Raw genomic sequence first — 20364 nt, forward strand, 5'->3', positions numbered from 1 at the left:
GGCCTCCCACGGGGAGCGTGCCGCCTGCCTCGCAGAGCTGAGGGAGAGGAGGCTTTGGAGGTGGGTTGCAGGGGAGATGATGGCTTCCCAGGGCTGTCATCGTTCTGCTGGGAGGTTGGGCTGACCTGGGCATTCAGCTTGGTTCAGTTCCTCCTGGAGCTGGGGTTTTGGATGAGCCAGCATAGGCTGCGGCTGATCATCTGGCTTGGTTCAGGAGGCTCTGGTGGCCATCCTTAGGTTGCATGATGAGAGGCTGCTGCCATGGCAAACTGTCCTGGCCTGAAAATTGAGGCTTAGTTGTCAGCTCTGACAAAATGAGGCTGTAGCACTGTAATTGGAACAGCCTGTGCGGGGACTGAAACACACACGGTGTCCATTCTCACTGGAGCATTTGCAGCCATTGGACTTGAGACAGAAATTAATTCTGGTGCATCTGCAGCCACTGCTCAGCAGAATGAACAAGACAAATGCAGCACTCTCTTGAGCCCTGCAGCCAGCGACAGCCAAAGATCTGTCTGGACACCCTGGCCCATCTCTTGCTGGTGTAACTGTGGAAGCCTTGGAAGCTGTCACGTGTTGGTTGAGCAAATGAAACCTCTGAGAAAAGGTAAAAGTTCTCTGTGGTGGAAACCCAAGCAGGGATGACTGATTACTACTACTATGTTAAGTGCCTGCAGAGGAGGTCTGAATGTGACGGGCTCTGCTGTGGTCTTAAGAAATGCAAACTGTGGTACTTTGATACCAAACCGTAATGGTACCTTGCTTCTCTGAGCACTGGCTGAAAGCCCACTGAAGCCTGTTCAGGGTTGCTGGATCAGATCTCTGGTCATTTTTCTTGCATTGGGTCCAAAAGTACCTTAAAGAGGAAGGTAAGTATTTTGCAGGCAGACACACATCAGTGAAACGGCTTGCTGAAATGATACCCAAGAGAATGGCCAGGGCTAGAACTTGGTGAAACTAGGAAAACTAGGAGACATTCCAGAAACTGGGAACTGAGAAACTCCAGCACTGTCGGTCATAAGGGTAGTTATTCCTGTCTGACATGTACAAAGAACAGCTTGTCCTTTTGTTAATGTATGTATGCCCAGATAAAATTCAATTATTCCTTTGGCATTCATCACACCATTGCTTTTGCCCATCTCATTGTAAAGGGATGAATGTATAAACATTTACATAGGAGAAAGAGACCTCAGTTTATTATTATATCTGGAAACAATCAAGCTGTTGGTGTTGTTTTCAGCTACAAGACAAGGCCGAATAACTTTTTTTTTTTTTTTTTTTTAACTGGCTCCTTGAGGAAAATGTATTCAGTAATCCCCTTTCTTTGGGCCACACGCACTGTAATTGCACTGTAAGCAACACAGTGAAATTGGATTTTTCTATTATGTTTACATGCACAGCTAGGAAGGGAAAAAGCGAGTAAAGGAGAGTGCCAGCTGAAGTACATTTGACTTTGGGGGTTGCACAAAAAAGGCCACAGCAGAAGGTTAGTGGTTTCATGTCTAACTCAAGCTTAGCTTGTAACACATGGGATTGTTTCTCCCTCACATCAGCGTGTGTGTTGTAGTGTGACGAGCATGGAAGCTCGTGACTTGCTGTGGAGTTTTATCAGAGAGCAATTGGGGTAATTGGGCTGACCCAAAGATAAATGCTGTTTGTAGATGGAAAGACCGCCCCTGGCATCTCTGCTCATGGGATTTTGCTAATAGTGAAGACTTGGTTCAGTCATGCTGAGTTGCTCATCTCACAGCGCTGCCTACCTGCTGTGGTGGCTTATGGAGATAAACCAGTCCTAAACTTTTCTGCTGGCAAATTGCTTGTTTGTCAGGCTTGTCGTCCTCTGCACGCGCTGGGCTGATCTAATCCTTCCTCATTTGTCTTGGAGAGAATCTGGGTTCATTCATCGTCTGTTTTATATTGGCAAAACTTCTGCTTTCTTGCTCCAGCAATACCATGGGTGGGTCCAACCAGTACTAAACGGCCCTGAGCACATTGTGTCTGTCAGCAAGACAGAAAGGCTAAAGACACACATGATCTTACAAATGTAGGTCTCTGAAGGATGGGGGAGTGGGAATGGGAGCGTATCAAATGCTTCAGCTTCTGCTGGGAAACAGCTGCTGGCCCAACAGCTGTAGCATCCATCACTAACCCACAGTGACTTAACATTACAGACGAACAAGACGAGAGCTTTGAAACGTGCTCCACCTTGAAGGGATTGGGGAGCAGTGCTCCTACTGCTTGCAGGAGTAATTCTTGCAGCTCTCCCTTCCATCAAGACTGAACACCTGATAGCAAAATGCAGTGCTGCTGGGGTGGGGGTGGCTGCTCTTATGGAGGAGGGAAGGGGTTGGATGTTGTTGGATGTTAAAACAAGTGAGCCTGTAAGAGAGCCTGAACCTTGCTAGACTATCAATGCTGTTAATAGTGTACCCAAATTGGGGATAAAAGGAAATAGGCAGGTGGTAAGGATTGTGAGCCTACCAGGTACCAGTGTAGTTGAGCAAGTAACACCTGTGCATGAATGTGAGTCTCTCTAAACACATCTAGACACCTCCAGGTGGGGAATGCGCAATCCACCACAGCATTTTTAAGCCATCCATCCAACAAAAGCTTTTGGGCAACACTCGGCACCTCTCAACTTCTAGAAAGCAAAGTTTCCTTTAACATTATGGAGCATGACCTCTGAGATGCTTCGAGTGACGGGACACAGCTCACGATGTATCCGAGTTACATATTCAGACCTTCGGGCACTGATTAGTAGCCGTGGGGGTTCATTGCCTGTTGAAACGTAATGAGGTGATTATGCATATGCGGGAAAAACAGGTTGGTGGTAGTGCTGAAGCTAAGTGCCTGTGGGTTCATATTAGTTGAAACAGACCAATAAAAGGAACTCGAGAGCTTGAAATGCTTCTGAGGGAAGCATAGTCCTGGTGGATCTGTTACTCAAAGGCACGTTATCCAGTGCTTGCTGTGCTCAGGGTTGTCTTCAGTGGAGAGCTGGTCAAGGAGCCTGGCTGTGAAGGTCAGCGATAGGCAACAACACAAGTGATGCAGTTCATTTAGGGGTTGTGCGAGGAGTTAACCAGTTTCTGTACGCCAGGAAAACTTGCTACCATGTCAAGATCCTGCAAGGCCCATCTTCTGTGCAAACAATTTACCCGTGCGCAGCAAAGCTGTGCAGCATGGGTGGGAGATCCAGTCCAGCCTCTGCTCTGTGCTGCTTTAGCACAAATCTCTGGAGCCAACCTCACCCTATGACAGTTTTAAAAAATTCCTACTTCTCCATCGTCCCTTAACTTGGCAAAGCCTGTCAGGACATGTAATTAGTCCTTGGGTTTCAATTAAGACCATCATGGATATGACATTATTTCTCCTCTTGCCCCTCCCCTTCTGTTGCAGTCTGGATTTTTTTTTTTTTCCAGCACTACTTCATAACTCCGCACAAGGTAAATAGAAGCTGCAACAGCTCAGTATCTGTGAAAGATCAGGCCCTGGAGAGTCCCAACGCTCTTGGAGAATCTAGGTCTCGGGTACAAGCAAACCAGACACCAGATGGGCTGGTGAGAAGCTGACGTGGCACGAGCAGGCGGAGGATTTTTCGTATTCCTTCCTTCTTGCCTTCTCCTAAGACGTGGTGTCGAACCAGCCCATCGCTCACACAGTGGGGGCTGGCCAGAGGACCTGGGTGTCCCCAGGGAGGGACAGGTCCCCTTTTCCCAATGGCTTTGCTGCGATGGCAGGAGGTGGGCTGGTTCCTTGAGCCCCAACACCTCCTTGTGTTTCAGGTGCTGCTTGTTCTGCTGTAGGAACATAATACCATCACAGCCTAAAAAAAATTACATAAACCTTCAGCTGTTCACATGCATCTGTCAGCGTGGACATAAAACAGCAGGTATGGACAATTTACACAGATTTATATGCCATAATGATAGACATTTTAATGTGCTTTAGGTAGATATGCATGAATCCAGGGCTCATAAGGCAGGGAAATAAACTGAATTACCTCTCTCCCTGGGCTACTTCTCAAGACTATTTCTGGCCTTGGGCGAATGTGAAAAGCCCAGAACTAAGACAAATTGCTCAGTTCCCTGTGATTAATAAAGGAATCATTATTTTTAAACACGTGGTTTGGGAGCCAGTGAATATTAGTCTTCGGCTATCTTTCATACTGAACAAACCTCACCTCGACTGAGGTTTTATCCCATGGAACAAAGAGATGAAAAATTGGAGATGCATTTGTGTTTGTACATAACTGCTGGTACATGGGCAAGAGCAGGAATAACTAGTCGGTCACCAGTGTGAAAAAGCTAGTCGTGAAATCACTAGGACTTTTATTTGATGGATGAGAGGCATTTTTGTGCTGTTTTATATATATCTAAATATCTTACTGCATTTGCATGTAACTGTTTAAGCTGCTTCTGGCAGGACCTTTGTGTCATGCACCTGAACGTACAAAAACATCCTCAAGAGTCTTTACAAAGAGTTGCAACCAGGGTTACAAAACACATGGATGAGTTCCTAGGGCTGCAATCACAATATGGTATTATTTGGTTCGTTTCAAGTATGCAGCAAGCATTCAAGAGTAAAAAAGACAACTAAGGACCCAGAAGTTAAAAACGGAAGAAAAAAAAAAAGGAAAAGGTACAAAGACGACAGACAGTTACTGTGGAAAATGAAAATAAAAAGCTACTGGGGTCTTGCTGCCTTCAGTTATCGTTTACCCTGTCCACCCATAGCCCTCTGCCTGAAAAGGGAAAGGAAGAAAAAGAGGAAGAAAAACTGCGACAGGAGGGAATAAGACCATGTAAGGAAAAGAACTGAATTTAACTGGCACATGCTCTAATCCTTAGTTTATTTCTGGTTAAAAATATAGCAATCCAGTGCAGTGTAATAAGAAATCTGCTGAAAAGGTAGCAGAGAAACAGCTAAAACAGAAGCAAAGCAAAGCTGAGTCCACAAGTCAGGGCTGTACCCAACAACTCTGGATGTGAAATGTCGAGGAAGATTTTTTTCCCTCCTCCGCCCCCCCCCCGCTGCCCCCAAATATATCTGTGTATGGGTTTCATCCCACCCTCAGGTTGCTGCCACACTCGCATCCCTTCTCCTGTTGAACGGAGCTGCAGTGGATAGAACTGAGGGTGGAATTTGGTCCCTGGATGTACCAAATCCCAAACAAACCATTTGAACCGTACCTGGTGCTGGTGGATCACCGGCAAAGCCGATCTCCACGGCAGGGAAAGACGGCGTGGGGAGGGGAGGGAACAGTACAGTCATTTTTGAAAAGCGAGGGGATGTCGGCCATTTCCAAGCAATTGAGCTAAGACCACACTCTTGTGATTGGGACCATAACAGCTTAGAACAGGGATACGGCATCTTTAATGAGTATGCATATTATCAGTGGGGACAGGGGAGGGGAGAAAATCAAGGCAGGCATATTACAAAGATGGTATAAACGAACAAATTAAGTGACATAGAAAAAAAAAAAAAAGAAAATAATACATCCTTAGAGGCTGCCATTGCCAATGATGTTTGGTTTTTTGTTTTTCTTTTTTTTTTCTTTTTTTTTCTTTTTTTTTTTTACAGGGACATGTTGGAAGCTGGAATATACATCCTGCATTACAAAGTGCAAAATACTACATGCTCAGAGCCCAAGCATGATGTCTGAAACAGTCCACAGCAAGATGTAAGAGACAAACCCACCACCCTCTCCCTCCTCTCTGGGACATGCTCCAGTACTCCTCCCCAGATGCCTTTGAAAAACAGTTTTATCTTATTTTGCTTTATTTTGTTTTATTGTTATCCTAAGTGGATCAGAATTGAGCCCTCTTTGCCCGATCCCTCCCCACCAGTCTGCTCCCTGGCATCTCTGTCCACGCACATGTTTGGGATGGGATGCCCAAGTAACGCTGCTCGTCGTGTGTTGGCGAGCACGGCACGATGACCAGCAGCTACTCAATTCGTGTTGCTGAAGGTGCCTGCAAGTTTTCTGGGGGAATGCGGGTACACATTTTTACCCAGGAGAAATTGTCTGTGAATTAAAAGTAGCACTGGGTGGTTTTCCAGCCTTGCCATGGGTGGGGAGCAGCCTGGGGAGGAGGAGTGAAGGCAGGAGGGTGGTGGGGCTGCTGCTCACACCTTGTGTTCCCTATTTCCCCCCCTGCCCCAAGAAATTTAGCAAAACACCAATTGCTGCTTTGTTTTAAAAATGAATAACAAAATGGGGCCCGTTGCCCTTCTCCCATCTTTCACATCTTAGACAGGGTTCATGCCTTCCCCGTGCTCCTTCTCCTCCTCCTTACAGCAACGTTACTCCATTTGTGAAGGGAGAAGGAAGAAAAGCCTGATTTTGCTTTTCTCTCCCATTTACTTTATCATTAAAGCTGTTGTGGATTTTCCCTGGGAAACTCGGCCTGGAGCATCCCAGGACCCATACATACTTCAGACAAACTCTCCCCATGGTCCCCTCATCTAGTCTCCATTTTGGGGTTCATTACTGTTGTTATGAATATATTTTTGGAGGATGAGGGGAAGGGAAATGAGGTTTTATTTTGTTGGGATTCCTTCTCATCCTTTCCAGTGTTGGGGGGGCAGAGTGTTGATAGCATTTTGCCATGCCACACAGCATAGTGTTATACAAGCAAAGAATTTTGGCTAAAATCCAAAAAACATTACCCAGGAAAAAAGGCAAACTGTGAGTGAGACTCAATCGTTTGTTGTTCTTCTGTGAAAAGACTTGGAAATTGTCATAGGACAGTTCGAGTTATGATTTTTCCCTTTTTGTTGTTGTTGTTTGGGTTTTTTTTTCCCCCATTCATACATGTAACTGTTATTTTTGCAAACAAGACAGTCTTGAATTAGATGAAAAAGTTAATAAACAAAATGGCGACTCCAATATTTAGTAAGATCACCATGACTACCAGGATGGGAGCCGAGCCCTGGAAGAGAAAGAGAAGGAGAGGAGTTAGAACACGCGTTGAAAGTCTGTCTAAGGTTGGCTTGTAGCAGGGGTCGGGCACTGCGCTGGGTCCGGGATATCGCCGGGCAGGCAGGGCTGCAGACGAGCTGATTTACACCCTCCAGCAAACGATCCCAAAGCGCTTGGTAACCCTCACTGAATTTTTGCAGGCTGCTGCCTTAGTGAGGAAGGTGTGAATAAAGATCTCCCCCTTAGAGTTGAGCAAACAGCAGAAGCAGGGACTAAACCCAGATCTATTGCCTCCGTCCCTGTGACAATAAACAGGTCACCCCTAGCTCTTTCGTCTAAGCACAATGTCCTCCTAAGGCAGCCCTCTGATTCTGCAAAAGCAGATACAAATGGCACGTAAGTCCCAATGCGAGCTGCGGACCCAGCGTCTGCCAAGCAAAGACCTGGATGCACACCCGCCGGACCCATCGATTAAGACAGCGGTTGCACATGGACTCCCCCATGTTGTGTATATATGAAATCTGGCCTTAAAAGAATAACTAAAATCGGTTGCTTAGCCAGGGTGGTCAAGGAAAAGGGGAGGGAAAAAAAAAAAAAGATTGTATTGGATCATATAGTTGTTTGGGGATGGCTTGGAGGAGTCTTCAAAGGAGATTTCCCAATAAACATGATTGCTTATACAGTTATCCTGATAACGGCAAAAGTCAGGCCGGCATACGGTGGTCTGCGTTAAGGCAACATTTTGGGAAAGCTCTAATAACCTTTCCTGAGGTTTATATGGACCAAATTAAGCTCTGGGGACTATGTGGAAACCACTGCAGCAACTCACTTCGCAGCTGGCCCGTGTCAGACACCCACCATAGGCTGGATTGAAGCGCTCCCCAGAAGCATCCATTACTTTCCACCGAGCATAAAGGCAGCCCGCACAACTTGTGTTGGAGCTGATGAGGTTGGGGCTGTTGGACCCTATTAGCATCCCAGGAATGATGGGAAGAAGACCACTCAACGTCAGGACTGCAGACAAGCCTCCAACGCATCTTTCTGCAGAACACCGGTCAGAAAAACATCCACCCTGCCACCTCGTCCCTGCCATAAAACATTTGCTGTCCTAAAGTGTTAACGTGGCTGGCATCAGGGTGAGCAAGCGTGTGTGCAGGTAGGTGGTAGCTATTTCCCGGAGTAGCTGGTATCCTCGTCTATTCTTGCTGCAACGGAGCCGTGCCAGCTTTAATCGCCTGGAATGGTACAAATGCTTTTCTCTACGCTCCTGTCCTCGTAACAAAGCTGTTGGGTTGGCATGGGGCAGGGGTGGGTGCCCTTTCTAAGCAAGTCCTTGTACCACTCTGCCGAGCTGCTGGGAAGAAAAGCAAAAAAAAAAAAAAGAAAAGAAAAAGCTCCTTGCTGGCCAGAGATTGTTTCTCTTCTGAGCAGGCTGATTCAGTTCGCATTTGGGAGTGGGTGGGAGCGAGGATGCTGGAGCTTGCTGGAAAGGCATATTTGTAGCTTAGCAACAGGGTCAAAGGAAGCCAACCAAATGGAGGGATTGCGGAGAGCCTCTCCTGGCAGCCAGGTATCCACGCCTGACTGCTTCCAGCAAATCTCTCCGCCTGCACCACGCAAAGCCTTTCAAAGGCAGAAACCACCCCCCTGTTGCCACTCCTCCCCCCCCTCCCCGGCCAAGGACTGTGTTGCGGTGCGTTATTTACATTTGGGGGGGTTTAGCTTCATTTCAGAAGATTATTGGGTTTTACGATTTTTGAGCTCGTGTTAATATAATAACAGATTGCAAGTGATTATCACTGTCGTTGTTTCTGTTGGCAGGGCACCACAGAGACACAAAATGCATTTGGTTCCCTCCACCTCGCAGCCAGGGGAGGACTTAACTGCTCTCTCGCGCGCTTCCATTAGCCGTGGTCCACTCGCCGTTTGATTTCCCTTGCCAAAGAAGCGGCGACCATTTCTGCCCCTGCTCTGCTCAGACTACTAGATCGTTTCAACACCGTGAAGGAAATAAAGTTGTATACCAGCTGACGTGAGCCCAAGATAATCTGGAGGCTGCTTTCTCCTCCCTGACAAAAGGCACAGAGCAGGACTGGCTGCTTCTTAATTCCCTGGTGTTTTGAGCTTTACCCTCGCAAACACGGACACTTTGGGTTGGACCTGTTGGACGGACTGACATCGCAACGCTTCGGTACTTGTGTTCAGAGGATGCTGAGGGGATGGTGTCCAGGGTGGGAGCACGCCCTTCATTTATGCACCAGTACATCAAAGTCATGCCCTCATCTAGAAAAATGGGGGGAGTCAACAAACCAAGCAACGTGCACCGACCCACTTACATCAGCAGCAACTGGATTCCCGTGCACGAATGTTTTGCTCAGGTCCCTGGTTCAGTCTGCACCTATTTGCATCCTGCGTCCCCTCTTCAACATACAGGCAGGAGAAAATGCTTGCTTTGCCACCGCGTATGCGGGGTCTTCCACATTTGCCAGCAAAAGCATCCCAGAAATAGGACGATCAGGGAGGGGAGGGGGTCTCTGCAAACTGAACAGCTCAAATCCGACTGTCTGACAACCTCCAAATTCTGCTTCCTTTTTACAGTTCCCTCTTCTTAACACCCTCTTCCCCGTGCTAACTCCAACAAGGGCTCTCCACGCAGCAATCGCAGGTACGGCTGCTCCCCCCCGGTGAGACGCCGGCGTATCTTGGCAGGGGCTGGAGTCCTGCCTGTGGCAGCTGGTGGATAAGCAGCTTTGCGACTCTGAAGCTTCTGGTTTAGCTCCAATTATGAATCCTGCTGCACTTCTAAATGCTTATGTCTGGCTTATTTCTAACTTGTAAGGTCTTTGTGCCTTAACCTCTGCTCAGAGGAAACGCTTGCCCTTCTCCCCTTTGATGGCAAGGATGTCCTGGGATATGTGTCATCTCTTCCTAAGAAGTGACTCCTGCTCGGTGCCCAGGCAGAAGATGAATCACTGCTGGGTTTGTGCTTTGGAAGAGATGTTTTGCTGAGCCCAGCCTGGCAATAGGTCAGTGAACTCCCTTTTACTGCAGCTACAGCCAGCATTTTAGAACTAGCAACTTTTCTTCACGCCACATGCTAGCCCTCCAACGTGAGCCACCTACTTCTAGAAAGAAGAGGCATAGCCCTTGATTTGCAACTTTGCATGTTGCTTTAATACTTCGGTGGTGCTTTATCTCATCTTTGGCCTCCTTGAGACTTGGAGAAGCCCAAAGAAATCCCCGAGGCCAGCGGTATCGCAGGCTCTGGGGTGCTACAAAGCCAGAGGTCGAGCTGATTTTCTGAGCCTGGGGTTTGTGTGTCAAAGACAGCAAGCAACCCGCAAAGCTTTTCTTTTTTATCTTCTTTTTTTTTTTTTTTTAAAAAAAAAGCTACAACACTCTCTTTAGCCCTGAAATAGTAGTGCTAAAGCAGGCCGTCAGGAACTGCAGAGATTTGTTTAAACTACCCTGCCTGTCATTCAGGAGATGGGGCTCCGCTGCGAAACGCCGTGCTGCCTCCCAGCACAGTGCCCGCAAGTCCAGAACCTGCTTTACTGGGAAGCAGATGCCAGTTGGCAGCGTCCTCTCACCCAATTTTAGCTGTCTAAATGTTAGACATCTAGTCTGCGCTAACCATCTAGGCTGTCTGTAGACCAAGTGACGTGAGATGAATTCCACCCAGAATGGTTACCAGCCTGGCTCCAGGAAAGGAAGAATTAAATCAAGCTCTGGTGCACCTAAGCATCATCCAGCACACTGGGTGATGGCAAATTTCATCAGCAAAACAAGGCAGCTCTGGGGCTGGGATTTTTTATTTTTTATAATAAGATCCCTGGACTCCTTCACAGGAGGAGGAAAACATCTGCCAAGGATGGGCAACGTACACCCATATCAGCTAGGCGAAAGGGTCCTTCTGTATCAACAGGGATAGTCTCCAAGGACTTTTAAGATTTCCTCCAAAGTTTAGAGAGCTGGAACATAGACCCAAACCCATGGAAACACTAAAATGTGAATAAACTCTTGTTACGGCACAGGAGTAATAATAGTAATCGTAGCTGTAGAAGTAATGAGTGAAGGTTTCTTCCAGCCTGTGGTTTTTGGGCACCCACCAGCTCTGATGGTGGCTGCAGACGAGCACCACCATTTCTGCCCCTCCGTCCTGTTTGGTTTTGTCCTTTAACTGTTGTGTAGCAACTTAGGAGTCTTACTGGGAATATGAGGGACAGCTGGTTTACAAATACAATTGTAGCATAATTAATTTAAGCATTAACAATCCATTATTATCTGTTATCGCAGGGTACAAGCTCTGCCTCTCTGCCATGGAAACCATAGTGAAGGTTACCTAGGAATCCCTCTGGGATCTATTAAGTGTAATTACTAAGGACTTGGATCAGCAAAAAATATATATGCATTGTTTTCCAGCCTCAGCATTGCGGAAAGTGCTGAAAACTTAGCAGCTCCGTGACATTTGTGCTGAATTGTCACGTAATTGCCAGGAACAGGCTGCTGTGAAACGGTTAAGGAGCATTTAGCAAAAGAAACATAAGGGATTCACTTTGCTTTCTCCAGCGTTATTACAGCATCTCCCGTGACTCGAGGAAGGGAGCCCAGGAGATGCTGAATGTGCCCGTGTAAGAGGAACGGGCGCTTGATACCAGCGTGCAACTGAGTCCGTGGTACGGAAAAACCTGCTTCTGCAGAAAAAGGTGGCTAAAGTGAACGTGAGGATTTATCCCGAGATGGTGTCTCTTAATGAACTGTTTTGTCACCTCTGGTTCAGTCCTCACGGTACAGGTGCCTGCGTAGCCGGGTTGAGCTGTATGTTTGGCACTCTATGTATGTTTTTAAGATTTTTGGTTCTCGTGCGGTCAAAAGCTGGCATTTGACCCCAACATTTCAAAGCTAGAAGATGTGGAGCTGGGCCCAAAACCCTAAAATGAATCCTGGATGACAGGAGCAAAGTCAGCGAGGTGCTGTCTTCAGGTACATCAAAGGGCCCCTGAGATTAAAAGGGTTTAAAAGGACCCTGTCAAGTTAAACATCACATTTCTCTCTGAACGTTATTTACCTCGTGTTGTTACAAGTAATGCCTGCGATGTCTATACATGAAAGAGATTACAGGAAGAACGGTTTCTGATTATTATTTGTTTTAAAAAGAGACATCCCCCAAACAGTTTGCTTTGCACATGTGACGGCTCTTCCCGTGCACGCTGCAACCCCTGCAGCGATGCTCAGACCTGGCTCATCTCTAGACGTGTGACGGCAAGCGGGTGTCTGCAGGACTGATCTTCCTCCTTATTCCCATGTAATTATAGCCTGTACTTGTACGGACATGTGTACGTGCCACGGCCATTTGGGATTGGGGTTTCAACTTGTTTGGTTGAAATGAGAGAAATAAGGAAAACGCAGACACGCCTGTGTTAGGAGACCTGGGGAAGGGTCCCGATGGGGAAAAAAAAACAAAGGGAAAAACCTGAAGCAGGAAGACTGAGAGGACCACAGGGTTTAGTCCCAAGGAGGCTAACCACAGCAAAGTCCCCAGGCCCCTTTGCCAGCAGACTGGTCCAAAGGCAGATAGATGGGAGCATCTCTGTGTACGGCATCGAGCCCCGACCGAGATGCAGGTGAAGCTTCAAAATTCAAACAGTGGGTGCCCGTTCGGGACAGAGGAAACCACCAGCTGTTACTTTTATCTCATTTTACACTCTTTAGGGCTAAAGGTGCCTAACTTTTCTGAAGGAAATGCTCCACCTCGAGGTCAATCCCTTCAAGAATAACCCCACAGCTGCTGGAAAAGGGAGCATCCGTCACCCGCATCGGCAGGGAGGTACCATTTCTGGGGCGAGTTGCTGTGTTCCATCCCAGCCCACCTTGCTCCATCAAAGCCTGGGCTGAGCCCCCTGCCCGGGTACCCTCCCTCTCCGGCTGCACGGCACGCTCCGGCAGAGCCCTGCACTGATTTGCAGATTGGCTGCCTCCTCCTCACTTTCCCCAGCGACAACGAAACCTGCTCAGAATATCTTGATGGAAAATAACGCCCCTCGCACAGAAAGCGAGCGAGGAAGATGCTGCAGCTGCTGGAATCCCTCCCTGCCTCCCCGGCGGGTACCTGGAGGTGACAAGGGGGTCTCTCCGAGATCCCCAACCCACCAGATGCCTTGCAAACTCCATTTGGTGCAACCGTTTTCCCTGCTTTGTTTGCACTAAGAAGCAGTACCCTTAGCAAACAGCTGAGAGCACTGAGATTTTATCCATGTGACAATGGAAGAAAATGTCAGGGGTGGCTGGGGTGGGTTTTTTTTTGGCTGCTGCCCTACTGTCAGGCTTTCTCGATGAGATGAGACGGGGGGATTTTAAAGGGCCAAGTCTCGAGCCTACTCGCATCTCCAGGGTGCCTTTAGTGAGACTACAACACGTCCCTAGAAGTCTTCATCTAAATGTCCGTGATTGCTCCTGCTAAATGAGGACAGGCAGATGAATCAGGCTCCATTCGTGCCTGAATACTGGCCCTTCTCACAGGCATGCTGCGGACCTCTGTGCCTAAAACACTTCTTTTCCCTTTTAGAAGCTGCAGATGTTCAGCACCTGCAGAAAAGGAGATACATTCTTTTTTTTTTCCCTAACCCTAAAAATGTGATGTGTTTTGTGCTGATGGATAAAAGGGTTGCTGGCATTTTAGAAAGCCTCTTTACCTTTCCAGTGTCTCAACACTTCCTTTTTTCCTTTCCCATTTTAGATCTTCTCAAAGGCTCTAGGAACCTGTGAAGCATTCAGGCACAGGCTTGAGCTTTGCGTCTCGTGGGCCTTTAAGGCCAGAAAGGATGATGACGTTCATATAAGTCCCTTAATCTGACAACACCGACACCGGTCCTGGCGCGTTGGTTTCCGTTTTCATCTGGCCGAACGATGACAATTGATGTGAGTTTGTTCTGTGTGTGCAGGGGTCAGTGCACACAGAGACACGGAGAGATCAGGTGGCTTTAAATGTAATTTTAAAGCGTTTGTATGACTGTAGCGCCGGCTTGATGACCCTGAAACCCCAAAGTCCCCTGATAGCGAACACCAAGCAGCAGTGAATTTCATCAATGTTATTGAGCGGTGGCCTCAAGAAATGACCTTTATAAGAGCAACTTTCAATTACTAACGTGCAGCCCCAATGAAGGGCGGTTCTGGGAGCCTCTTTTTAAGGGACTGGTGAAAAATGAATGAGAAGAGCAAAGTTCCTGTAGCTCATACAGCAACCTATACATCTGACTCCTCTGCAGAGGTCTGCATCCCCACCTGGGCACACATGGCAAGAGGCTGGGCACCAAGGGACCCCCCCACAGCTGTTCCAGCCTCATTTCTAAGACAGAAATCAAGAGGTGTGGGGAGAGAAGTGATAATTTTAAGACTGCATTTTTGCAAGACCTGCATCCCCATCCATTCCCGCAAGCACTGCCAGAGGTGTGCTTGCTCTTGAAGCTGGAGCTGACACTCCAACGCAGAGCCAACCCACCGGGCTCATTGATGGCGTGTATAGAGCTGATTTATGGCAGATTATTTCTAAAACAAGCTAACCTGTGAGGGTGACCGCAGTTCTGTGCAGGGATGCTCCAGGTAGGGCGAAAATAGCCCTCCTCAGCTAAGAGCATCCCTCCCGTTCATTGGCAGGCACCTTTGTGAAACAGCCCAGCTGTCTGGGAGATGAGAAATGCCCTTTTCAGTGAGCAGCTTCACAGATGGCAGTGCTGTGGATCACAGGGAAGCAGGCTGTCATGCAAGCTGAAACGGCGTGGGCACATACGCGTGCACGCACACGCGTGCGCACAGCCGGCCCTTCCCGGGAGCTGCGGTTCGCCTGCACGCTGGAGGCGAGCTGCTGGGAGTCGGAAGGGGAATTTCAGGCTAGCATGAGAAACGGGGCCGTGGGGAAGTTGGGGAGCCTTCATTCCGTGCGAAAAGATCTGCAGCATGAGCGGGATGCTGTGGGGTTTTTTTTGCAGGACTGAGCATGCGAGCATCCCGTGTCACTGAGCGTGCACAGAGGGAGGTGGATGTGGGGACCGTGGGCTAAATCCTTCCCCCTTAGCCTTCCCCTCCTCTTCCTCAGGGACTCGCTACGCTCACCAAAGTTTGAAATGCTTTGAGATCCTTGACGGGAGGTGCAGGCAAGGTCACGGCATTAGGCAGGAGGTTGGAACACAAATCACTGCACCTCCCGTTCTTCTCCTACACCTCCTTCTCCCCCTGTCCGACCACCCCCCTCCCTGCCAGGCCACTGGAACAAAACCCTGCTAGCACAGTGCAATTCTTGCTAGAACAAATTGTTGCTGGCATTGTAGGTTATTTAAATCCACATATTATCTCTTCCTCTGTATTACATTAGCTTCCTCCCAAACCTTCGCCATCTGTTCCACCCTCGGTTATGAATGTGAGAAAACTGAACATGCTGCTTCACAGCTACAGCGCTTAAAAAGTATGATGTGCATCCTAATGGCTTCTCTGTGCGCCTTTCCATGCACCTTCGTTAGTGCCTGGGATTCACTCAAAATAGCCATTAATGGTATGTTGCATTAGTGGCTATTTACCTCCGGTGTTGCAGCTCAAGCCCTCCTCCCCGGGCGGGAGGTTTAGGTATGATGGCTCCAGTGAGCAGGCTGGGCTCTGCCTGGGAGGTGGGAGCCTCGGCAGCGTGTCTGACTTGGGAAAGACAGCGGGACTGCCTGTGCCAGCGATGTCCCCAAGGAAGACCTGGCTCTCAGCGAGGAGAAATGGTGGTTTCTTTCCTCCTTTGGGACCCGTGGCTCTCCCAGCTCCCTGCTGCCGCATGAGGTCACGTTATCGAAGGTGCTGGACCATCTGGGAGTCCCACAGACTTCAACAGGGTTGATGTCCGTGCAATTACTGCTGCTGCTTTTCCCCTCTGAAAGCCTGACAGGCTCCTAATGCTGCCTGTCATTTCTCTAGTGCTTCACTAGCAGGTAAGGACAGCCCGGGCTGGCCTGGGCGACGGGCGTTTGCTCAGTGGAGTGTGCTCAGGGCTGCCTTCCTTGGAGCTCTTTTTTTTTTTCTGGACTGGCAAGACGCGTCCTACGGTGCAGTCCACTGGCAAACACACTGTGTTCAGCTCTTCTTAAACGCTGTGTGGGTGCTTTCGAGCCTGCGCCGAAGCTTGCAAGATGAATAGGAAGCCAGAAAGCTACAGGGCTGTATGTGTGTGTGTGGGGGGTGATTTATCCACAGCCACAGCAGGGAAGCTGTGGCAGATCTGTAGTTTAGTCCTTCCCGCATCCCGGCTGCTCATGGGCTGCAGATGCCATCGCTCCCTCCTCTCTCCCACCCGTTCGCTCTCGTCCCTTGGCTGCAGGTGCCGACCCCTTCGCTCTGCCAGAGGAGCGGGGATGCTGTAGGTACGGCGACAGTAATCATATGTTACAGAGCACGATACCTCTAGCCCAAACTTTGGGCGTGACTGACAAATGTCATTTCAGTTTCATGATCCCTGCCTCTCAAACAACCAAGCATCATCTTCTGCTACCTTGACTGGGAGATTTAGCTCCTTTCTTCTGCCAGAGCCTGCAATGTCACCACCTGGGACTTACAGATTTTCTGTTTCTCCTGCGTAGCTCTGGCCTGGCTGTGGGACACCCAGCAGCACGGGACCCCTCCAGCCCTGCCCTGTGTTTGGCACTGACTCGCCAAGGGGCAATTTGGAGCGGTGGTGGCTTCCCCACCGCTCCCACCAGCCCCCCATCACCTCTCCTAGCAATGCCAAACCAACAGGGAGAACAAGTGAGGAAGCTGATCTCAGTGATAAGTCTGGGAATCATCAAAAACCAGGGCTGGAAAGGACCTGAAAATCACACAGCTCAGCCTTCTCCCAGGGCAGGTTCAGCTCTGTCCAAGTTTGATCCGAGCTGCAGATGTCCAACCGGGTCTTAGACCACCTCCTCCCTCCCAGCCACCACGGCCTCTCCAGGCAATTTATTCCAGCCCTCAACTCACTAGTAATGGCAAATGGCTAACCACTGCCTCTAATCCTTGAATTTAAGCCCATTAATTGTGTTCATCGAGAACAGATTGTTCCCTTCTACTTTGCAGCACCTGTTTTATGTGTTTGAAGATCGCTCTTTCTCCTCTTCTCTAGCCTGAACACCTCTGTCTCTTCCCAGCAGCCTGTTGTTAATGCCCAACGCATCCTTGTCTCTCCCAAAACGAGGAGCCCAGGACTGGATGTCTCACGAGTGGTTATCCTCCAAGTCCCACAAGCTATGGTCCTGCTTAGAAAGCATGCTTGTGCTCCTCATAGTAATATTGACTGACGTTTGGCTGTAATCTGCTATATGACCCTAATCTGCTAAGCTCCTGGCTAGCCCACTACCCTTGCTGTACTTGCCTGTTGCTTTCCCTTCCTGGGTATTGCATCCTCTTGTCTGCAGTTTGCTGAGACCCTTTTGCGTTGCATCCCCCCCACCGAGGGGCTCGTACCCCCTCCTGGCTCAGCAGCATCCACACGCCAAAAAAACCCTGAGCTGTATCGCATCGTGCAGATCAGTACAGGGAAACCTGAGCAGCGGCCAGCTCAGGAATGCAATCCCTTTGCTCCGTGACCATGGTTCCCTCCTCCACCTGGGTCAGGTCTCCAGTACAACGCGGTGACAAGGCCATTGCTTCAACAGACAGTGCCATCACATAGCGGCAGGGTGACGGAGAGCCGCTGCGAGTTGACGCAATGCCCAGCTACCAGGATTTAAGCACTGACGTCGCAACGGGGTCCCACCACGCTCTCGGGCCAGCGTGACGTTCTGTTGCCATAACCGAACCACAAGGAAGCGTCACCAACACCTCACCTACTCCTGCAGCTTTTCCACCAGGTGAATGCTCAAAATCCCAGCAATAAGGTATTATTAATAATAATGTATTGTTATTGCTGGCCCCGGGGCTGGGTTGCATAACAAACTCAAACTTGCTGCTCACATCCTCCGGTGAAAAACCTGCTATTCCCACCAAGACAGCCTGCGGAGAAAACCCCACGCCAACTTCCAGCACACGCTATTATGCAGGTTGGGAGAAGGGAGGAGGGGGGATTCAAGGCACAAACCCACGGTAATTCAGGGGTCAGCTCTGCCGGCAGAGCGACCTTCCTTTCCGCTCCGCTGCAGGACCACGACGGCTCTGCACCAGGCTCCTCGGCCAGATTTCAACACACAATTTCGCCTACTTACCGTACTGGATTTGAGCGCATCCCCATTGTCCTCTTCGGATTCTAGTGCAACAGGTAAGGATTTCTGTGGCGGGGAGAAGGTTAAGTCCCACCTTAGTAGCCGAGGTTCAGCTTTGTCCCCGAATCTCAGGTTTTCCAGTTTCTGCACTGTGGGCTCGGCAGAGGAAGCTGGCCTGAAATTCTCTTTGTTCTGGGACTTAGACCTCAGTCTCTGAACCCCAAAGCCCCGCTCTTCCCCGCGGTGGTCGTCAGCCATGCTCCTGCAGGGTCCCCCTTTGCTGTAGTGTCTTTTTTGGGTGTGAATCTCTTGCATATAAGAATCCATCCTCATGAGGGGCTTCATCTCCATCTCGTAATTGCTCATCTTCTCCTCGTCTAGCTCAAGCAGTTTGGAGCTCCCTGAGCTGTGGTTGTGGGACCTGTGGTGGGAAGTCCATGAAACCGTGGCTGGGGAATCTGTCCACCTCTCTCTTTGCTTGTGGTTGGAGGCCGAATGTTTGTGTCCTCCGCTCCGACCTCTGTAGTCTTCAGGGACAGAGGCTGACCCCAGCTGACCGCTGCGCAGCGTCCCGCTTCTCACGCCGCGAGTCCCACCGACCTTCTCTTCGCTCCAGCTGTTGGGTCGCAAGTAATCCCCGCCGCGTCCCTCCAGCAACATCTGGATCTCCCCACCCCTCTCTTCGTCCACCGAGACCTGCCTGGAGAAGTGAGCGCTCTTGTTCCTGCAGGAAGGACCCAGGGGCGGCGTGGAGGAGGGACTGGCAGGGAAGCTCTGCAGCGGGCTGTCATCGGGAGTCAGGTCGGACGGGGTGGTCCCTTTGCGGTACAGCTCCGGACTCTCTTGTTGGAGAGGTGTCCCGGTGGAGAGGACCTCAATGTCATCGCTCGAGTTCTGGCGCTTCGGTCTCTGGCATTCGAGCCCTTTTTGTGTAGTCGTTAAGAGAAAAGAGAGAGGGAGAGAAATGCAACAGGATTATTTCTATTCTGCGGGCGCCCACCAGGTTTTTCACGGCAAAGAATAGGGCTGGGAGTGTTGGGCGGCAGGGGGACCGCGGGGCAAGAGCAGGACAGCAGCAGCGTAGCACAATAAACGGCTTCTGCTACTAGGTCGAGAGAAAAGGCATCGCTGGTTTTACACCAAACCCGCTATCAGCCCCAGCATCCGCAGAGCAGCGCGGTGCAAGCGGCTGCAGCCCGGCATGGGAAACTGTTTGGCATCAGCCGCCGGTGTTGTCAAGACAGAGACATTCTGCACTAAGGTGGTGTTTCTCCACTGCTGTTAACCCAAGGGCTACCAATCCTTTTAGAACCCCCTCCGGCACCACCGTGGCTCTCATTTCCAGCTGATGTGCAAGCCTCCCATTAAGAAAAAAACCCACAAACCGTACATCGAACAGCTCTCCTGCCCCATACAGACAAGGAGGACACGGACATTTCCCCACTCAGCCCCGCTTGCTGGATGAGGTGGAGAGCACACGGGTGGTCGTGCCGCACACGTTTAGGCAGGAGCAAAGCTGCATGCTCAGGGCTACGTGAGTACAATATACACCAGCATCCTAATTTCATCGCGCTGAATGCACTTCACTCCCTTTGAGCCCAGAGCACACCCCAGACACTGTCTCCTTGGGGACAGGGACTGCAAGAGCGGCTGAGTGTCTTCTGCTGGAGGTGACCTGCTGGCAAGAAACATGTCGCTTCGCCGGACATTTAGAAAAAACTGCAACTTACCAATCATTGATGAAACACCAAATTATTTCAAGGGGGTGCAAGCTAATAGTGGTTAATTCTCATTTTACCCTCTCAAGGCATAGTTGTTCCCAGCTAACGCCATGCTAAATTACATGAATAATTTGATAAATATATTAACTGCCTAATGCCCCTGAAACGCATCTAATTGCAATTGCTATGGCTAGACAAGAAATGAGTCTCAGAAAGAACTCAATTTCTTACCATGGTTTAAAAATAAATGCTCTGAAGCACCTGCTCTAATCTCTCTACTTCTGCTGAGTAATTTTCTCTATCGCATCTTCTTGGGGAGCTGCTGCCGCCGGGATGTGCCTTCGCCCGCAGCCGTCCCTGCGTCCCACCACGCCGTGGTCCGGATACGTGCGGGGGATGCCGGGAGCATGGGGATGGATGTCCCCATAGAAGCACTTGCAGGGGAGGTAAATAGTAACAAGGCTGCTTGGAAATTTCCTTCTCGATGGGAAATTGCCTTCTAATGACTGTCTTT

General features: G+C 49.5%; 1 protein-coding gene and 1 long non-coding RNA gene across 2 annotated transcripts in view; one reads left to right on the forward strand and one right to left on the reverse strand.

Moving 5' to 3' along the window:
• Nucleotides 1–2387: 2387 nt before the first annotated feature.
• On the forward strand, nt 2388–5701 carry LOC128145774 (uncharacterized). The gene is made up of 3 exons (XR_008236594.1): nt 2388–3892; nt 4563–4804; nt 5584–5701. It is a non-coding gene; the product is annotated as an uncharacterized LOC128145774 (long non-coding RNA).
• Nucleotides 4834–20364, reverse strand: part of JPH3 (junctophilin 3) — a 58416-nt gene continuing 42885 nt past the window's right edge. The window contains exons 5-6 of the mRNA XM_052796443.1: nt 18133–19052; nt 4834–6935 (exon numbers count right to left, since the gene is read on the reverse strand). Of these exons, the coding sequence (XP_052652403.1) occupies nt 6855–6935; nt 18133–19052 (1001 nt within the window). The 3' untranslated portion in view covers nt 4834–6854. The remainder of the gene's footprint in view (nt 6936–18132; nt 19053–20364) is intronic.

Source organism: Harpia harpyja, chromosome 9 (assembly GCF_026419915.1).
Source record: "Harpia harpyja isolate bHarHar1 chromosome 9, bHarHar1 primary haplotype, whole genome shotgun sequence".
Classification (NCBI taxonomy): domain Eukaryota; kingdom Metazoa; phylum Chordata; class Aves; order Accipitriformes; family Accipitridae; genus Harpia; species Harpia harpyja.